This window comes from Protopterus annectens, chromosome 1.part2, assembly GCF_019279795.1.
Source record: "Protopterus annectens isolate FY-2018-M chromosome 1.part2, PAN1.0, whole genome shotgun sequence".
NCBI lineage: Eukaryota > Metazoa > Chordata > Ceratodontiformes > Protopteridae > Protopterus > Protopterus annectens.
The window spans coordinates 113,795,098-113,815,736 of NC_056727.1; the positions used below are offsets into that span (position 1 = coordinate 113,795,098).

The 20,639-nt window shown below is 39.4% G+C and overlaps 1 protein-coding gene across 1 annotated transcript in view; it reads left to right on the top strand.

Moving 5' to 3' along the window:
- CCHR1.PART2H2orf73 (chromosome chr1.part2 C2orf73 homolog) overlaps positions 1–9,060 on the top strand; it is a 510,463-nt gene extending 501,403 nt beyond the window's left edge. Inside the window, exon 5 of the mRNA XM_044055137.1 lies at positions 7,685–9,060. Coding sequence (XP_043911072.1) covers positions 7,685–8,188 — 504 coding nt within the window. The 3' untranslated portion in view covers positions 8,189–9,060. The remainder of the gene's footprint in view (positions 1–7,684) is intronic.
- The last annotated feature ends 11,579 nt before the right edge of the window (positions 9,061–20,639 follow it).

Genomic DNA, 20,639 nt, shown 5'->3' on the forward strand with positions numbered 1-20,639 from the left:
TAGTCCTATTTTCTTATTTCTGGAGGTAGTTGAGATGTGTAATGTGGGGTCACCTTGACTAGGAGGATCTGGCACACTGGTAGCCATCCCCTCATAAGAGATTGTTAGACATTCAATTTGCCATCAGGCCAGTATGCTTCCTGTATGAATGAGTGGTGAGGAATACAATAGATTTATAACCCACCAGCACAGATTAAAATAAACCATCTAATGTTGTCAATTTTCATTCTTTCCTCAACTGCTGCGTTCAGATCTGATCCTCAGAGCTGACTTGGCCATTTCTTTAGTTCGTGGCCACCAAAAAGTTCTCAAGCTCCACCCCCTAACATACCTCAGATCTCATTTGCCACTTTTGTGAACAAGACATGGCCCCCTTCAGCTCTCAAAAAATTTTTCAAAAAGACAAGTTTTTCCAAATTTAACTTCTTAAATACTTTATATATATCCTCCCTTTTCTTACACTAGGTGTAATCTTCTTTATCATTGCTGGTACTTATTTTTAACTTTTTTCTTACTTCTACACAGTTTTGTTTATTCTTAGTACCATTGTTAGTATTTATTTCTTTTTCCCTTGCTATCTATAAAATATATAAAAAAGAGTGATTTTCTTCTCTTTTTCTATAAATCTATATATGTCAGGATGTCAGAAAAAGACCCTTCAGGATTTTATGCATTTATTGTTTGGGCCCAGATCACATCAAAGTTGATTGCCACATATGCCAAAAATTTATTCCCTGGGCTATTGCTGATTGAAATAATTAGTTGATATTAAAAGGGTTACTCCCTACATCTTTTCTAAAGTTATTGCTGGAGCTCAGCCCTCCAAATCTAAAACTAAGGAGACTTTCACCAAATCTCCTAAACTGTCAGGTTCATCAGCTCCTTCATCGTTGTCTAAGAAGAAGCACAAATCAGACCCAAAGACGACTTCTACAGTTTTAGTACCAGAGCCGACATCTTCCTCTTTGGATATGAATGCTTCAGATCTGACAGCCTTACCTAGGATTATGTAATCTCCTAGCAGTGATCCAGTACCTTGCAGAGTTCCCTCTCCTTTTTGGAACTCCGACATTCTAAGCCCCATCCCTGGTTTCCTCTTGATCTGCTAGAAGTCTAATTGAAGCTTATGTGGACAAGATGATGAGGAGATTTCTCTTGGCCCAAATTCAGATGGGAATTCTTTTGGCTCCTGCTCCTTTAGGTCAGAAACCCCGTCCTTCTACCATTCTGCTTTTACAGCTCCTTCTCTGATGTGATTGATCAATTTAGAACCCCTGAATATGAGCCTTTTGGGTCCATCTGGTTCAGATCCAAAGACATTTTTATCCTTGGATCCAAAACTGACTCTGAGTGCACCGGCTCTGAAGTTGTTGGAGCCAGATGACTCACAGAGCTGAAGTGCCCCTGTCATGTCCAATTGGAGTTGGAGTTGACTTTGAAGTTTTCAAAGCTGTCTCTGCCCCTTGAAGCCTCATCAATGGAGAGCTCAGCTCCAACTTCTGCCTTTGGGGCAGAGGAAATCAATGGGTTAGAAGCCTGGCTTCTCAGCTGCTTTGTCTTCCTTCTCCCTGGAGCATTCTGCCTTTGAGGTAGTGAAGAGAGCATTCTCTGCTGCAGCAGGATGGAGAGATCCTACCCCCTTGGATCTTCCCTCTGGATCCCAGATGTCTCTGCACCTTGAGCCACATCATTCTATGCCAGAAGGACAGCCAGCTCAAAGTCTCCAGGTCACCCAGCAGGGGTTTACAATCTCTTCTGATACTTTACCAGAGCATCCCACCAAGGAAGTCCCCTAGAAAGTGCAAGAGGAGGTACTTGCACTCCCCTCAGGAGTCAGTCACCAAAGATACTGATTTCAATGAAGATGGTGTCCCCAAGATCACCTCCTGAAGATGTCTTATTTGGAGACATTCTTGAGATCCTTAAGCAGGTTGGTCCTCTGATAACTCTTCCCCTGAGGAATCAGTATTCCTGGAAGCCTTTGGAGCTGGCTCATCTAACGTCTGGGTTACTCTACCCACTGATGAGATCATTGATTTGATCTCTAGGCAGACTGACTCAGGTGAGCCAATCCTTGAAAGAACAAATCAGATTCTGGCTTCACCTTTAGGTAGGGAATTCTGGAGTAAGGGAGTCCCCATAGATGCTATGGTCATGGCAGCAGCCGTCAAGAAGGAACTTGCTGAGCAGACTTTCTCTGTCCATCCCCTTTACAGGAAGTCTAGGGCATTGGACAGATTTGGGAAGAGTGTGTATACTTCAGTGCCTTTGCCCTTAGGTCACTGAACCTACTTGCCACACTTTTCAAGATTACAAAGGGGCTTGATTAAGGAACTGTTAAAATCCATTTCTGGGAGCACTTCTGCTGAGACTCAGACTTCTTTGGCTTCACAGTTGGCAACCCTTCAATCTATTTCTAATTCATCCATGAGGCTTATCTCTCATGCAGCTGAAAGTACCTCAAGGGTGGTGGGTTCAGCCATTTCTGTTAGGAGGCATACCTAGATGTGCTTGTGTGATTTTCCAGAGCCCTTCAAGTCATTCATCAATGCACCTTTTGACGGCAATTCACTGTTTGGCCCGAAAGTGAAGGACACACTCTCCAGGTGTGAGACAGATGGAAAGACCCTGTCTGCTTTGGTTGTGCTTCAGAAAGCCCCAGGGTCCTTTCAAAGATCCATGTGGAGATAGATCCCCCAGGGGCAGAGGGGGAAAGTCAAATGGAAGATGCCACACACTCAGCAGAGGAGAACTGCAGAACCAAAGATCTAGAGATTCTTTCTCTGACAGACCATACCAGCATTCCTGAAAGAAAGCTTGATTGTCTCCCCCTGGATATATGTGTGCAGAGGATTATTTCCAGAAGTTGTATAATTCCTTTTTCCCTTCCACCTCCATCTGTATGCAAATTCTATGATGTTCCACCCAGGCAGAGGAAAGCAGCAACACTAGAAATACAAAAGCTACTAGAAAAAAAGAGTCATCCAAGAGGTTCCATCAGACCAGATAGAGTCCAGAACTTACTCAAGATTCTTTTCTGTACCAAAGAAAACAGGGGACTGGATACCAATTTTGGATCTTAGTGACTTAAACAAGTCAGTTTGGCAAACAAAGTTTCGGATGGTCATGGTTCAGTCTATTCTGCCCTTTTTGAGCAAGGATGACTGGATGTGCTCAATAGGCCTTCAGCATGGGTACTATCACATAATAATGAACCAATAATCCAGAAGGTATTTACACTTTTGGCTAGGAGCCAGTCATTACCAGTTCAGAGCACTCCCCTCTGGCCTCAAAACAGCCCCTAGAGTGTTCACCAAATGCATGGCAGTGGTAGCAACTCACTTGAGACTGCAGGGATTCTGAGTGTTTACATACTTAGATGACTGGCTCATTACTGCCCCGACTAGGCATCTACTAATAAGAGCAAGAAATCAAGTACTCCAGACTTGCTCGCATCTAGGGATAAGCATAAATTACAACAAGTCTCATTTAGAACCATCTCAAATGCTGGAATTCATAGGCGCGGTTTTCAACATGGTATTAGTGACAGCTTCTCTTCCTCTGTCAAGAGTGCGAACTGTCAGATTTCAGGTAAGGAAAATAGTTCATAGTACCAAAATTTCAGCTCGATTGATTCTTGAAGCCTTGAGGTGTGTCTCAGTGACCATAATTTTACGTCCTCTAGAAGATTTCATAAGAGAATTTTTCAATGGATACTAATAACAGAATTGTCAATTCTTTGTCAATGCATGTTAGCACAAATAAGACTCACTCGGGCATGCATGAAATACCTTTGATGGTGGATTCGATCAGATCAGGTTCTTCAAGGCCGTTCTTTCATCCTCCCTCAGGCCAAGGCTATAGTGACCACAGATGCTTCCCAGATTTTGGGGGGGGGCACTTCTTGCGGAAAACAGTGCAAGGCACTTGGTCCCCCAAAGAGGGCAACAAACATATCAATGTCCTGGAAATTAGAGAAATGCTCTTGGCATTGCAGGTATTCCAAGACAGAAAACATGTTAGTAGTTTGGTGCATTAACAAACAAGGGGGAACCAGGTCTTACCCCACGTGTCAAGAAGCCATCAGAGTGTGGCAATGGGCAATTTCCTCCAACCGCTTTCTGATACCAATGCACATTCTGGGGGAGTCCAGTGTGATAGCATACACATTGAGCAGGTCCATTCTACTATCTCCAAGTGGTCTCTCAACAGGAAAGTGACAAATTTGATTTTCTATCAATGCAGCCAGCCTTGCTGTGATTTTTTTGCATCTCCCCTAAACAACAAATGCAGCAGCTTCTTTGTCCTGATCCCTCCACTGGGGGAATGAATGAGGGATGCTCTTCTCCACGATTGTCCCTCCTGGTCTTCTCTATGCTTATGCCCCCCCAACTCCTCTAATTCCCAAATTTCTACTGAAAGTTGCCCAGTTGAAGAGCATGCAGCTGAAGGTACGTCAAGGGCAGTGGGTTCAGGCATTTTCATTAGGAAATTGCTCCTTATTTGCCTTGACAGATTTGGTTCCCTTTCCTTTGGCCTCATCTACTTTTCCCACCTTGGATTCTGAATCCAATTCCAGACCTCCTGTCTCCCCGACAGGCATGATTCATCTGGATTTCTCAAACCTCATGCTAACATCATGGTTTCTCCAATTCCTTTACTAGCCTGACAACCGATGCTCTCTCCCCCTGTCCATAACATACTTTTATCTTCTCATAAGGCTTCTACAAGAAAACTTTACAGATGTAAATGGAAAAAGTTTGCTTTTTTGGGGGGGCACAGTAGAAGCACATTGCCCCTTCTCAGCTCCTGTACAAACTGTTCTGGAATTTTTGGCAACAATTTTTAATGAGGGAGCTAGCTCCTCAGAAATTCGAGTTCAGTGAGTAGCAATCTCTAATTTCCATATTGGATTTGAGAATTATTTATTGGCTTCATCTAAGCTTTGTAAAGCCTTTTTGAGAGGCACACTCCTGCTTAGATCACCATATAAAGATCCTACTCCACCATGGGATTTAAATTTAGTACTGCAGGCCTTAATTCATTCCCCCTTTGAGCCAGCAGCTAAATGTGATCTTAAATTCTTGACCTGGAAAACTCTTTTCTCTAATGGCCATTACTTCTGCTAGAAGAATTTCAGAACTTCAAGCATTGTCCGCTAAACTTCCCTACTTGATTTTTCATACGGATAGAGTAACATTATGTACCAACACATCTTTCCTTTCTACAGTGGTGTCAGAATCCAATATTAACCAGTCCATTAATCTGCCAGTCTTCTTTCCTAAATTTTCAAACAAAGGTGAATATATGTTGCATTTATTGGATGTCCACAGGCAATTATGTTTTTACCTGCGTAGAACGAGATATATTGGAAAAAATTATCAATTATTTGTGTCATCAAATTCTAAATTGGGAAAATCAGTTGCAAAGGTAACTTTAGCCAGATGGCTGATGAATTGCATATCATTTATCTACAACAAATCAGGTCTATCCTTACCAAAGCCTCTAAGAGATGATTCAACTAGGCCCATGGCACCTTCTTCAGTGTTCCTATCCAGGGCTTCCATGGATGACATATGTGCAGCTGCAACTTGGGGCAATCCTCGTATCTTTATTATTCATTACAAACTAGATCTGATGAGAAGTGGAAGAGTAGCCTTTGGCTCAACTGTTCCCGGAATTTAGGTAGCTGGGGAATCTGTCCCAACAGTTGAGGAAAGAATGAAAATTGACAGTATTGTTATGTACTAACCATAACATTCCATCTGTGTTGTCCATTTTCATTCTTCCTCAACTTCCCACCCACCAACCCCCAACCTTTTTCACAATGAATTTCTGGAAGAACAAGAGTTTATAAGGACACCACAGTGCTTAATGTTGAGCATCAGCTGTGGCTTATTCTGTTAGGACATTTATGGTAGTGTTTTCTATTTTATGTAAAACAGCAAACAAGATCTAAGGTATGTTAGGGGTTGTTGCATTATGGATAAGGGAGGAGAGAGCTTTTTGGTGACCCAACAGTTGAGGAAGAATGAAAATGGTCAACACAGATGGTATTTTATGGCAAGTACATAACTTATTTTTTTCTGCAGGGGACAGAGCCCCCATTTAAGGGGCAAACCTAACCACCTCACTTAGATATTCTTTTTGTTTTCATTTTTGACCCCCTACAAAGCAGACCATCAGCTGTCACTGATGCTTCCCCTCAATCTAGGATGCCGGAAGTCATTCCTAATACTTCAGCCTAAATTGAAACCTTCCCATTGCCCGAGAGAGGACTGAAGCAACCTAGTACTGCATCATACTCACAGACATGTTATGTATATGCTGTCTCCACTTCCCCACACTAATGCCTGACATACAATGATGCAAGGCCATTATGGCCAAGAAATGTAAATTGCTGCATGCTCTCACTATTTATGAGCATGGGTTGCATATATCATCAGCACTACCACGAATGCCATCCCTGCCTATGGCCCCTCCCCATGGAGTAAGGGAACCAATAAAATACCACTGCCTTTCCTAGCTACCCCCACTCTGATGGCTTCTCAAGTGCAGGGATTCCTAGTTCAGTCCAGGTCATCAACAGGACTCCTTCTACACCATTGTGTCAATGCACGTAAATATACTTAACTCCATGGTGGCACAATGGTGGGAAAAGGATCAGCTCCTGAAACAGTTTACAATTATGATCAAATGTCTGTTTTACATTTGTTTGTAAGATATGTTCAGCAAAATGTGCAATATATTCTGCATATATATAACAAAGTATCTACAGCCATGAATACTGTCAACATCTGAAAAACTAATACAAAAAAGTTAGTATTTTTCATTTCTTTAAATCAGTCACAGAGGATGCTTTTCTTTGTTACCTGGAAAAACAATGATTAGCTCAGCTGCTTGAATAAAAAATGCTGTTGTTAATTGTTTCTGCCTCCTTAATGTAAAATCATGCCTGCCCCTTTTGAAGATGCTTTTATCTGAAAGATAAATATGTTTCACAAGCTTAAGATATTGGTTTAATTAGATTATTTGCAAAACAACATCATATAGGGATGCCAAGCACATACATATTCTTAATACTATGGTTCCCATAGCTTCACATTCCATTTGTGCTTTGATTTCCTCATGAATCTGGCATTCACACTTCACATATCACTAGCATAAAAAGAAACATCATTTTGTTATTTGTATTTTTACCAGTGTTTGCAACAAAACATTTATTGTGTGCCACACATAATAGGAAAAATGGTTAAACTTCAATAAAAAGTCTTAACGTCTGCAAGAACAGTACTTTATAGTGGTAGCCATAGAAACCTAGTAGTGAGAATTGACATCTGAGGCCAGTTTCTGGTGTAGAAGAGTTGTGTGGAAGTTACACATACTGGACTGATGGATGCTTTGTGATTCAGAACAGGAAAAAATAGGCTTGTTTTGTTTTAGTCTTGCATGCTTCCAAATTCTCCCACTGTGTCTCTGTTTTATGAATAAAATGAACTGACAAAGTTGCAATTATTCTCTTGTTTCTATCTAACAGAGCTTTGGCTGAGAGCCAATGATGTGCACTGTAATGGCTGGATTCTTTTCCAGTACTTGAAAGCTAATAAATGAACTCAGCTAACAGCTGAATTTCTCACTGCTTATGTTCCTCTGGTTAATGTCAAATGTTTTTTTCCCTTTCTAGCGTCATGGAGCTTTTGTATGGTCAGAGATAAACCCTAAGAGTGGGACGATGGCTCCTAAGGGAGCAGAAGCATTCCTGAGTACTGCTGGGTCATATTCATTAAAGCAGCCAACTGCAGAGAGAGGAAATTCAGTCAAAGGCAAAATGACCTCACCCAAGCTCTTGCTGCAGAACTCCCAACAGATGTTACACTCTGAACCTCATTTATCAAAAACAGACTTCAAGGAAACAGCCAAGGCCTATCCCAGAAATTCTGCAGGAGGACAGCATAACTCAAGCATTTGTCCAGAAATTGAGATGCCCCAAATAACTTCCTCGGGGGTGGGCTCACATGCAGACACTCCTCCTGTGCTCCTGGACAAGCATAGTGCTACATATCTTACCAACAACATACCACTACCTACTACAATGCACCTGCAGCCTGTAACGACCACAAAAGCAATCGACATTTCTCTTGAGTGTAACAATTACACCATGCAGAAGATGACACCAGTGGATAGCTAAGAAATACACAGGCTGTCTTTCATTTGATAACAACTGTGGTATCAGTGTTACTAAATAATTATATTAAAGCTACACAGCAGGGCTTTTTTCATTTTAGCTGATGAACATAAATCAATGCTACTCTGCGTAATTCTGTAGATTAACTCAAATACAACATTAATGGGGATAACATAACTGCTTATTGCAGTTATGATTAGTAACATTTTTTTTATGAGGAGAAAGAGAAGATATCTTACATGAAATTAGGAGGAATAGCTGCAGCTAATGTAAGAATCTTTTTATTTTTTCTGGAGTATGGTTCTTCTTAATTCACCTTAAAATGTTGCGTTATTAATATTTCATACATGCGGCTATCAAAGAGATCTTGACAGTGAAGAAAATACTAGGAACGTCGTTCAATACTCATTACACTAATTTAATTATATTATTTTAATTCTGTATTTGTTGCCATGTAATTATCAGCACAAGAGCAGCTTTTAAAAATCATGACATGATACTTAACCTGGAAGGTGTCGGTAGAAGCAGGTCAGTGACAGATTAAGATGCACATGACATTAATAAAAAAGTAAAACAGACAACTACAAAAACAAGGACTGCATGAGAAATGAATGTGGTCTAAATAATGCATTATTTTGAAACACTGATGTAAGGGTTCTCTGGATATTTTAAAAGAATGTTGTTTAATAACTGGATCTATTCTCATTATTCTCTTGAAAACTAAAGCCTTAACATCTATTTCAGAATGATGGTTTATGCTCATCTTTGTTTGCAGAGTAACCTGAGGATGACTGATATACTCATGTTCGAACTTAATAAAAAGTGTGTGTGTGTGTGTGTGTGTGTGTGTGTGTGTGTGTGTGTGTGTGTGTGTGTGTGTGTGTGTGTGTGTGTGTGTGTGTGTGTGTGTGTGTGTGTGTGTGTGTGTGTGTGTCTGTGACTGTGTGTGTGTGTGTGTGTGTGTGTGTGTGTGTGTGTGTGTGTGTGTGTGTGTGTGTGTGTGTCTGTGTGTGTGTGTGTGTGTGTGTGTGTGTGTGTGTGTGTGTGTGTGTGTGTGTGTGTGTGTGTGTGTGTGTGTGTGTGTGTGTGTGTCTGTGTGTGTGACTGTGTGTGTGTGTCTGTGTGTGTGTGTGTCTGTGTGTGTGTCTGTATGTGTGTCTGTGTGTGTGACTGTGTGTGTGTGTGTGTGTGTGTGTGTGTGTGTGTGTGTGTGTGTGTGTGTGTGCGCGTGTGTGTGTGTGCCCGTGCATGCACATCACTGTCTGTTTCCCTGGGAAAGGATATCCCACCATATAAGAAAACAGTTATTCATGTCTCAAAAGTATTAAAACTTATCAGGCAAGGAAAGTAGACCATTCTTTAACCTCTTCTGGAAGAGATAGTTGACATGTTTGATAGATGTCTCAAAACACTGCTTAGCAAACAACAAACTATCTTCTTACTATACAGACAACTACACAGCAGATTTGATGATTGGAGCTGTATTATGAAGTCAGTAGATTATACAATTTATTGATTACTGACCCCACTTGGAATTAAAAAGATTTCAACTTCAAGCCCGGCCAATGTACAAGAACTTATTATGCAAATACAGCAAGTTTTTCGATCTCTAATTTAATATGCTGCAGAAATGGATAAAAAATAATTTCTGTGAACAGATGCTATATTTTGGTATTACTATAAGAGGAGATTGGAAAAAAAATATAAGAAATATTGGAATGAGCTTTACATTTATGTTGAATACACTAGAAGCATCTGTATGCTGAAAACACCTGTCATGAAAAAGATCTGAGGGAGAAAAGTTAGGGCTATGTTTTAGCTAATGTACAAAATGTAAACATAACATTTAAGATAGCACTTATGTTCCCATTGTTATGGGTGCTAATGTGAACAAGCAGACAAGCTTATAAAAAACATACTGTTGGATTTCATCAAGAAGTTAAAACAAGAAAGGCTCTGATACAGATGAAAAATAATAGAACCCAGATTAAGTTTGGCAGTTGTACAAATTAATTTTGATGTTTTTTAATGATAAAGGATATGCATTGTAAAGAAAAGGTTAACGGGATGTTTAAAACAACAATGGCATGTGGATAGTCCCTGTTACTTTGCTGATCAATAAACACATTTTCAAAATAGAAAACAAGCTTGTGAGTTTTATCATTCAGGTGTACTTCATCAGCCAGTACCCTGTCACTGAAGTAGCTGATTTTTTTCTGAAACTGACCACCTACTCAAAAAGATTTTTTTTTCTATGTTCCCTATCTAGCCTGAATCTAGAAAAAACTCAAAGATGATTCATGTTACACTAGTCCTGCTGGGCCTCCTCCTGTAGCAGCCAGTACATGTTATCTCTCGTTATGCAACCAGATTAGGCTGAACTAATTTGACAGTTTGAAGCATAAGCAGTCTGAATTGCAGAGAGTCATTAAACGTGTTTGTAGATACAGGTGTAAATAACTGCTTACTACAAAGTGAAGGCTAATATAGTATGGGGATTAATAATTTGTGGCTCTCATGTTCTAGGCATAATTCCCTTCTTACATAAGTGTGATTCTTAAAATTAACATGCATTTTTGATTTAGTGGTGTTTTTTTTTTTCTTAGCCACGAACAGTAAGTATGCTTTGGGCTGCAGTGTTCAGTGAATATAAACTAGAGGCAGAGACTCAGGGTCCAGCAAATCTAGATGGTTATTATTATTTTAATAGTTCATAAATTGTTGCTTCTGTGAATTGAATGTCATTATTTTGTGTAAGAAGTAATTGTTAGAATACGTCAGCCTGCAGTTACACATGCATAACTGAATCTGAAAGACAGCAGGAATTCTGGCAGATATTGTCACCACTGCTAGTTAGCACACCCCCGCTTATAGTGCCATCTTTGTCATTATTCATATTAAGATACTACACCCTGCCTCCCTCTCATGAATTTTTTTCCATTACTGGCCCTACTTTCACAGTTTCCATGGAAGCTCATGAACAGATTCATAGCATTTTGCTTTGATTTTTCTTTTTCCAAATATAAATCTTTTCCCCTGAGTACAGATCATTGCTTTTTACACTTAAACCATCTGCCTGTTTTCTCTTTTGTCACACATCTGTGAAAAACAAGCAGGTGCTGCTGACAGAGTTAGTGTCTACCTTACTTTGGGCATGTCCGGCATAGTCTATAGTGTGAATCTTCTACAACTGTAACGGTGCTAATATCAGATGTTAAAAATGAAAAAAAACATAGTGAAGCAAGCATGTTTGGCATAGGTCTTCCTTTTCCATCTGTTTGTCTGTCTGATCATCTTTAAAAAGCAAAAGCATGATAGACAGGGGTGCCAAATTGCTGATGGGGCTCAGTAGAGCACAAACAAAACAATCAGCTAATTTGCCAGGATATACAACTAGTTACGCAGAAGTAATGTAATACTAAATCACTGACAATAGATTAAAACTGAGTAATAAACAAAGATCAAGTAACATAACAAAACAATGTGATGAGCAAGACTACAGGCATCACTTAGATTAAAATAAATGGTAAATCACTAATAAAATACATGATAGCAGCCACAGCTAACATATGAGTAAGAACACATGATCAATATGCAGAAGTGCAAAAATAATTCTTGCAAAATGAACCATGACCTTTGGTACTTTCAAATGAGACCAAATTAATATAGGCTGTGATATCACAAGGAACAGACTTGAATGGTAATAATCAGATGGATGAAAACTATCCTTCTGGCCATAATGCATGATTTAATGTGAAGAACATCATCAGAAGGCACACAGTGGCTGGACTTATTGCTGGTTGATCCTCAACTCTAGGTCTGTCCTGGATAAAGTACCCTTCAAGAACCTAAGGCTTTGGTCCCCTTTTTTAGCCATCCTAAGGACAGAAATTACCAGTATTGTTTGTCCATGACCTCTACTTTCTACCACCAGTTTACTTCCTTCCTTTCTTCTGTAATGTCCATGTACTACATGCTGTGTGACATCTTTCCTGATCTTTTTAAATCTGTGACATCTGAGACTGGATTATTAATCACCAGAAAGCCTAGGAACTACTCCTGAAGAATCAGTTTGAGATTAATGCTTTCGCTCCTAGTGAGAGAAGAAGGATAGTGACAGTATATTTTAACTTTCCTAGAGATTACCAGTCACTAGAAAGCCTGAACATTGCTTCATAGGAGACAGTTTGGGATTAATGCTGCTGTTTTGCTTCTGATGACAGAAGAAGCAGAGATGCATTGATTCCTGATGGTCTCTGACTGGACAGTGTGTTTCAGGCTTGAGTGGTCATCTGTTGCAGTTTTAGAGAGAACCTCTTCAGGGCCTTTGTGCAGCTTGGCTGTCTGTTCTATCCAGGATAGCTACCAAGAGAAGAACGTGTATCAGTCCTAGCAACAACTGGGTTAATATTACTTTTTCAGGAAGCAGTTTGGGATGAATGCTATTGTTTTGCTTCTGGAGAGAGAGAAGTAAAGATCATTGATTCCTAGCTGCATGCACCTGTGCTGAGACAGCTCTATCCCCACTACCTGACAGAATATTTAACAAGCAGTTCCAAACATCATAGGCTCTATTCCCTTTTCAGTTCACATTAGTAAGCACATGGAACCATGGACTTGCACTTTCTGACTATTTCATTAGCTAGCTAGGTTGCAATAGAAATCCTGAGACAATGCAGCAATTGTATGATGCTTACTGACAATCACCTACTACTTAAACAAATGACATAGTGTGTGAGAGATGCAATTATTTAATGCTACCGGAGAAGAAACTCTCATATGAAGACACTACAAGTAACAGGTACAACAGCAGGTTGTCAGTACTGATGAAATATCGAATTTCAGTATCTTGAGACTATAAAACCGAGTCCACAAAACACCGACAAACAAAAACCGCGGAACCACATAACCGAAAACACCGCACACACTACACTAAACATACAACACAACACCCACATCACAACATAAACAAAAAAATACAATTCTGATGAAGTCTGTGGACGAAAGCGGATAATTAAACAGTTTTCTTTTTGAGTCTCTTCGAGTCATTTCCAGTCGCATTTGCCTTGATTTGGATTTACTTGTTTTGGTTCTTGACTTTGTTATAGACCTGCATATGCTGAGGCTCTTAAAAGTAACCTAGCTAAACCTCAAAGGCCTCCAAAATGTAACTTAAAATAGCTCAGCAATTTCACAAGCCCACAACACAGGCAGCATCTACCTTGAAACATACATTTAGGAGTCACGGTGTCTCAGTTCAAAAGTCCATAAGGCAGACATCCACACAATTAACATCCTAGTCAAAAGTGATCCCTTTGTGAGACACATTGATGCAACTTTCATGAGGATGTAGAAGAAGATGGTCACAATCAGTTTTTTATCTGGTGCCGGAATTAACCACATCATGCAGACATGCAAGTCCTTGCACCATAAGTACACTTATGACACTGTCATACTACAAGCATGTGTAAATTACTAGAGATGTACTTCCCTAGACTTTATGAAGAGAGACATGATGGAGCACTAAGAATATGTGTCCAAAACAAGAATGAACTTAGCCTGAAGCAGTATTTTGCCATTACGTAAACTGATGTTGCAATACAAACAAAATGCTATTTACTTTAACAATTGACAACTTCTGATGTCATTCAAAGGGGGAGTAGTCCAATATACTAAGGATGGCCTGCACCTGTCCCCCCAAGGCTTTCCTATATTAACTAAAACCTCAAAACCTTGTCTGGCCATACTTTTTACATTTTTAACCAACATCAGTCCTCAAAAGCATTCAACATAACAAAACAAAAATTAGAAAATATAAAGGTATTACAGCTCAATACTAGGAGCCTTACTAAAAAAACTCTACCCCTGCAAGCACATCTTACCCTGGAAAACATTGATACATGCATCATCACAGAGACCTGGCTCAAGATCATTGACAGCATTCCATCAGTACAGAGTTTCAGTACCTACCACACACTCATGCCTAGCTCACAAGATGAAGGCACTAAAGGCAGCAGTGTCTCCATATTTGTAAAAACATGTCACCTTCAAACTCATTTGACAAAATAAGGATCTGGATCTCCAGCATGTCTGACTTGCATTAACAAGACCTCTTATCACTTTATGGCTAACTATAAGACTCCCTCTAAGTCCCTCTCATCCCAGAAGTCCTACCTGACTAGTATGGAGTTCTTTAAGCATTAAGCCAAACACCATTCTCGTAGGGCACTTCAACTGCCCCTTCATTAACTGGGTAACATATACATCCTCTAAGATTTATGTCCAGAGACTTCTGGACTTTATCAATACAAACTCTCAGGCTAATTAGTTCATGTACCAATCAGGAGTGATAAAATCTTGGACTTGGTCCTCACCAATATGGTACTGCTCTACTCCTTACCAATTGTAACTCCCTCCCTGGTCAAGTCGGACCAGAAACAGCCACATTCACCTTGAGATAGAAGCCAGAAACATCCTCCAATACCTCAGAAGTCAGAGATCATGCCAAGGCTAATCTACTGAAACTGTGCAATGGCCTGGCTAAATTCAACATTCCCATCTGATTCAATGACTTCAACCCTTTCCACCAAATGTTATGCACATATGAATAGCTGCATAGATGTAGTTGTCCCACTCCAAAGTAAATACAATGCAAAATTCAAACATAAAACCTTGTGGTGAACCTAAATACAAACAGGCTCTATAGCAAATGAAAAAATAAAAATAAATGTAACTCTGAAGATGAAAAAAATCCTTCTGAACTTACAGAGAACATCATACCCTAATCAAATCAACCAAAGCCAGGTACAAGGTAAAAATAGCAACTCAAGCGAAGAATAAACACAAAGCCTTTTTTAAACTGTGTTATAAACCATTGAAACAATGCCCAGCATTGTGCAAAGCTAACAGTAAATAATATTACATACCCTGATCCAAAGGACATAACTAATCTACTAGCAGATAAATTTAGTTCTAACTTCACCCTATCCACTCATACATTTCCAGATCTCTTACCTACATGTGCACCCCTCCCTCAAATCTTCCATGAGCAAGACCTCAAGGCACTATCCAAGGCCAAGAGCACTGCTTCTGTGAGGCCAGACAACATACCGGGCTGTTTACTGGCCAGTCTGAAACAGGACCTGTCAGATCCCCTATACAGCCTATTCTTTGTCAGCCTCCAAACAAGCTTTGCATTGGACAAATCCCCTTAAACAAATATGAAGCATCAGCAGACATGAGAAACTATAGACCCGTAGGTCTGACCTCACAGTCTCTTAGAGCAAGAAATGTGGACAAAGCCCCAAATAAAAGGGGGAGAAAGGCCCAAAAATGGGGTCAGTTTTTAAATATTGTTCTTAAAAACTTAGGAAGTTGATAGAATATCATTTTTTTCATTAGCATGAACTTTTTGAAGGGTATGAAGCCTGAAACTTAAATATCTGTCATTATTTTCTAACTTCAATCTTTAAGAATTTGCCACTAATTTGCCAGAAAACCACAATTTTATGAAAAATTGACTAAAAATATGAAGGAAAACTCTGGACATTCTGCAAAAATCTGTACAGTTGAGAGGTATGGCCTGTCTGACTAGCCTCATCTGTAAGACTATGGAATAAATCATTATGGAATTAATAAATAAGGACAAAGGTAACCTACAAACTCTTGACCCAAGTCAGTTTGGAATTGTCAAGGAAAGATCCTGCCTACTTAACCTGGCTGACTTCTTTGAGAAGCTTACAGAAACAATGGATGAGGACAAATCAGTACACACCACATGTTTAGACATTTCAAAGGCATCCAACAGCATCCCACACTCAGGTATCATAGATAAATTATCCCAGCTAAATGTCAATCCCTATGTAATTTGTTGGATCACAAACAGAACCCAGAAAATAAAGATGGGCTGTTCCACCTCCTCCATAAGTACTGTTACAACAGGGTTCAGTCCTTGCGCCACTGCTCTTTGTCATTTATTTCTCGGAGGTCAAAGCTACTGTTAAGCATTTATGGCTGACCAAGTTTGTAGCTGACTGTAAATTTGGTGAATTCATAAACTCCCAGAAGGCTGTTAACAACAAACATGATCCTTATTCGACCCCAGTTCACAAGGTTTTGGATTTCTTAGCCAACCTCTATCAATCCGTTTCCTCTGCATCAACAATTAAAGTTCATCTAGCGGCTATCTTGAACTTTCATATGGGATTTGATGGCTCACCTTTAATGTCCCACAATCTTTGCAAAGCATTCTTAAAGGGGCTCCTGATGTTAAGACCCACATTTAAAGAATCAATTCCTCCTTGGGACCTAACATTAGTCCTACAGTCCCTTACTTCATCCCCCTTTGAACCATCAGTGACTTGTGACTTAAAGTTTTTATCTTTGAAAACTTTATTTTTAGTGGCTATTATGTCTGCCAAAAGAATATCTGAACTTCAGGCCTTATTCTGCAAACCTCCATATTTAATATTTCACAGAGTTAGAGTTGCACTTAGGACCAATCCATCCTTTTTACCAAAGTTGGTTTCAGAAGCCAATATTAATCAGTCTCTTCAATTGTCAGTCTTCTTCCCTAACTTTATCCGCCAAATTTAAGCATATTACTAAGAGGAGAAAAAGAAACTAATCAGGATTCCCTCAGTAACGGCGAGTGAAGAGGGAAGAGCCCAGCGCCGAATCCCTGCCCGGGCGACGGGTGCAGGGAAATGTGACGTATGGAAGTCCGTCTCCCCGGTGCCACCCAGAGGACCCAAGTCCTTGTGATCGAGGCCATGACCTCAGATCAGATGTGGCGACCCACTGAATTTAAGAGAGTATTCCCTTCATTTGCTAGACATCCACAGACTAACTGCGTTTTTACCTTCACAGAACAAAGGATTTCAACAAATCTGATCGATTATTTGTTACATTTTCTTCCCTATCTCTAGGTAATACAGTTCAAAGGTTACCTTAGCAAAATGGCGTAGACTGTATTACTTTTATTTGTCAGTCAAAAGGGCCCCAACTACCACGCCCAGTTAAAGCCCATTCAACCAGAGCAGTAGCAACTTCTGCAGTTTTTCATTTCAGAGCATCCTTGGATGACATTTGTGCAGCAGCCACTTGGCCTTCTCCACATACTTTTATCACTCATTACAAATTGGATCAAGTCTCAAGGGGGCAGGCATCATCTGGTTCAATGGTGCTTAGGAACATTCTTCTGTGAGACCTCCCAAGACTAAAGTAGCTGAGGACTCTGTCCCACAATCAAGGATTGAGTGAAGATTGACAACATCAGATAAAGAAGTTATGCCTTACCATAACGTTCCATCTGTGTTGTCGATCTTCACTAATCCTTGACATCCCCCGCCTCCTTCTCCCATCCTGAGACTCTTAGTGGACCGAATCTTCCATAGCTGGCTTCATATTACGAACACATATCTGGTCTCTGACTGTTATGTTTATTACTATTATTATTATTATTATTACTATAATTTCTGCATGTCTGTCTGGCACTATGTTGGGCAAGCTTGATCTGAGGTAATTTTGAGAGGAGCATTATGGGTAGAGCCTGGCTTGAGAGTTTGGAAGGTGCAAGCTGAAGTAAACGGGCGAGTCAGTTCTGAGGCTCAGAACAGAGCCCACAGTCAAGGATTAGTAAAGATTGACAACACAGATGGAACGTTATGGTAAGATATAACTTCTTTTTTTTGCAGAGGGCAAGCCCCCTTGCACCCCCATACCCCCTGCTAATTATATATCCATCCATCCTCTACCCCTTTTTCCATTCTACACATGGGGTCGGGGTTTCACTTCTGCAGTGACAATCATCTTGCTAATTATATATATGCTAATAAAATCCAAACATCATGGATAAACAAACTTAAAAACTCCAGCCCCAGGATTCAATAATGCGTGCACAAAGTGTATACTAAGTATACACCATTCTGAGTGAACAGACAACACAGACATAGCTCACACCTTCTTTCTCCTTATTTTTGTTTTCCTACTGATATTTTTGCAGCTTTAAATATTGACATGGATTCATAAAGGTTACCACAAAGTGTAGATTACACGTAAACGTAGTGTAATCTTTCTGAGTGACTAGAAAGCACAAAAAATGTGATGAGAATGTTCTTGAATGCATATTGTGTACAGTTAATATAGGCTTTATTGAATCTGCCCCCAAAACATTTTTGATAAGAATACAGTATTTAGTGCTTTTGTTCTGCATTAGATTGTAAGAACTTCATCAGAAAATAAAATGAAATGTACTACAAGTAATTTAAAAACTCTGCCAAATGTCCCATGATTTGTGCAGTGAATCAGAGTTTACAATGTATCAAATATAAAATTTTTATTTAAAGCTGTAAATGCTCACTTCTAAAATTACGTATTGGAAGCAATTAAAAACTTCAAACCTGCTAAATAAAACATGAAAATATGTATATATATATATATATATATATATATATATATATATATATATATATATATATATATATATGTGTGTACACTTTGAATTTGAGACCCACAAATATAATAAACTCAGTGCATCAATCCAAGTTATAATCTTTGTGCTAAAATAAAACACTTAAGATTTATATGTTCCTTAAGACCTGGTTTCTTGTCAGCTGCAAGTCTAATCTGCCATTCTGCCTCATGGCATTCAAGCAGAACATTATAATTTCCAATGAAACCTTCTGTGTCTACTTTGTCTAAGATGAAAAAGTCAAACTTCCTGAAATCAGCACATGACAATGAGTGTTTAGCTAGTGCATTGTTATTGTCTTTCTTTCTTTCTAATAGCCAATGTGTGTTCATATATCCATTTGGAAAGTTTTCTGACAGTTTTCCCAATGTAAAAACAAGTATACGATTCACAATTGGCAGTTAGTCATATCTGCCTCTTGCCATAATGGTTTTATTCCCTCCGTGTACAAAAACACTAGAATAGTTACTGATGTACCTGCAATATTTGCATCTACCACATTTAAAGGTACCAAATGTGGAAATGCTACCTAAAGTGGAGGGCTTAACTCTCTCAATCATATTTTTGACATCTGATGATTTTTTCTAAGTAAAGTAGGATATACCCCCTAATGTTTCAACCATGTCCTGAGTAGGGGGGTGTGGGGAGCTTGCCCCCCCTGCTTATACTTAGATTATTTGTGTTTTGTCGTGTGTGTATTGTGCTTGTTTGTGATGGTTTTGGGAGGTAGGTTTTGTTTGTGTTTTGTTTGTGTGGTGGAGGGTTTATTAAAAAACAGAGCATTGTATACTGAAAACTCGGTATTATGAATTTTCAGTATAGTGATGTTCTTTTTTTAATTTTTTGTTGTAGTGGCCTTTCGACATTCTCATCTCAAAATACTGAAATTTCATATTTCAGTATTTTGAGATGTGAAAGTGGACCCATATATATATATATATATATATATATATATATATATATATATGGGTTCACTTTATAACATCGAAATACTGAAATGTCGAATTTCAGTATCTTGAAGCTATAAAGTCGAATGTTAAAAATAGCGAACGTTCATAATCGCGAATTTGACGTATGTCGAAAATATGTTGAATTCGCGGTTATGAAGTTGCGCTATGTAATGTCCGGGTTTGTGTTTTGTTGGTGCGCGGTGCCGTATTTAGATGTAGGTGTTATGTCAGGTAAGTGAGTGTTTTGTAAGGGTTTTGAGTGGGAGTTAGAGTGTGTGTGAGGGGTTGGAGAATGTGCGTGTGTGAGTGAGCTTTTGTGTTGTGTTTGTGCGATCTCGGAGTTAGTATATATAAGTAGGGGGGGTGTGGGGGGTGCAGCCCCTATAGTGCAGGGGCTTGCCCTGCTTATGTGTGTGTGAGTTGTGTATGTGTGGGTTTTTTTGTTTATGTTGTGATGTGGGTGTTGTGTTGTATGTTTAGTGTAGTGTGTGCGGTGTTTTCAGTTATGTGGTTCCGCGGTTTTTGTTTGTCGGTGTTTTGTGGATTCGGTTTTATAGTCTCAAGATACTGAAATTCGATATTTCAGCATTTTGAGGTTATAAAGTGAATATATATATATATATATATATATATATATATATATATATATATATATATATACATATATGCAATAAACACCAGATATCAATCTTCTTTTAGTACTCTAGACAGGGTTCTGGTCTTGAACACCCTTCATTGTGGTGTTGATATTTTCAAGGTTCTGTCTAACCCACTTTTAGATCATTATTCCTTGTAATGCATGCTAACCCCCTGGGTCTATATTAAATATTCAAAGGTACAAAATCGAACGTCCTTTTGAGCGGACGGCCACATCATCGATTTCTTTCCAAGGGATACTGCACTTTAATGTGTGTGTACTTGTCATCTTCCCTGTGTGTACATTCCCCACTGTTGCCAGTGGTGAGAATTGAGGCTCCTTGATTACTGGGCCAGTGATGTGGTGTCACACTACCGTCCATGCCCCCTTCCAAAT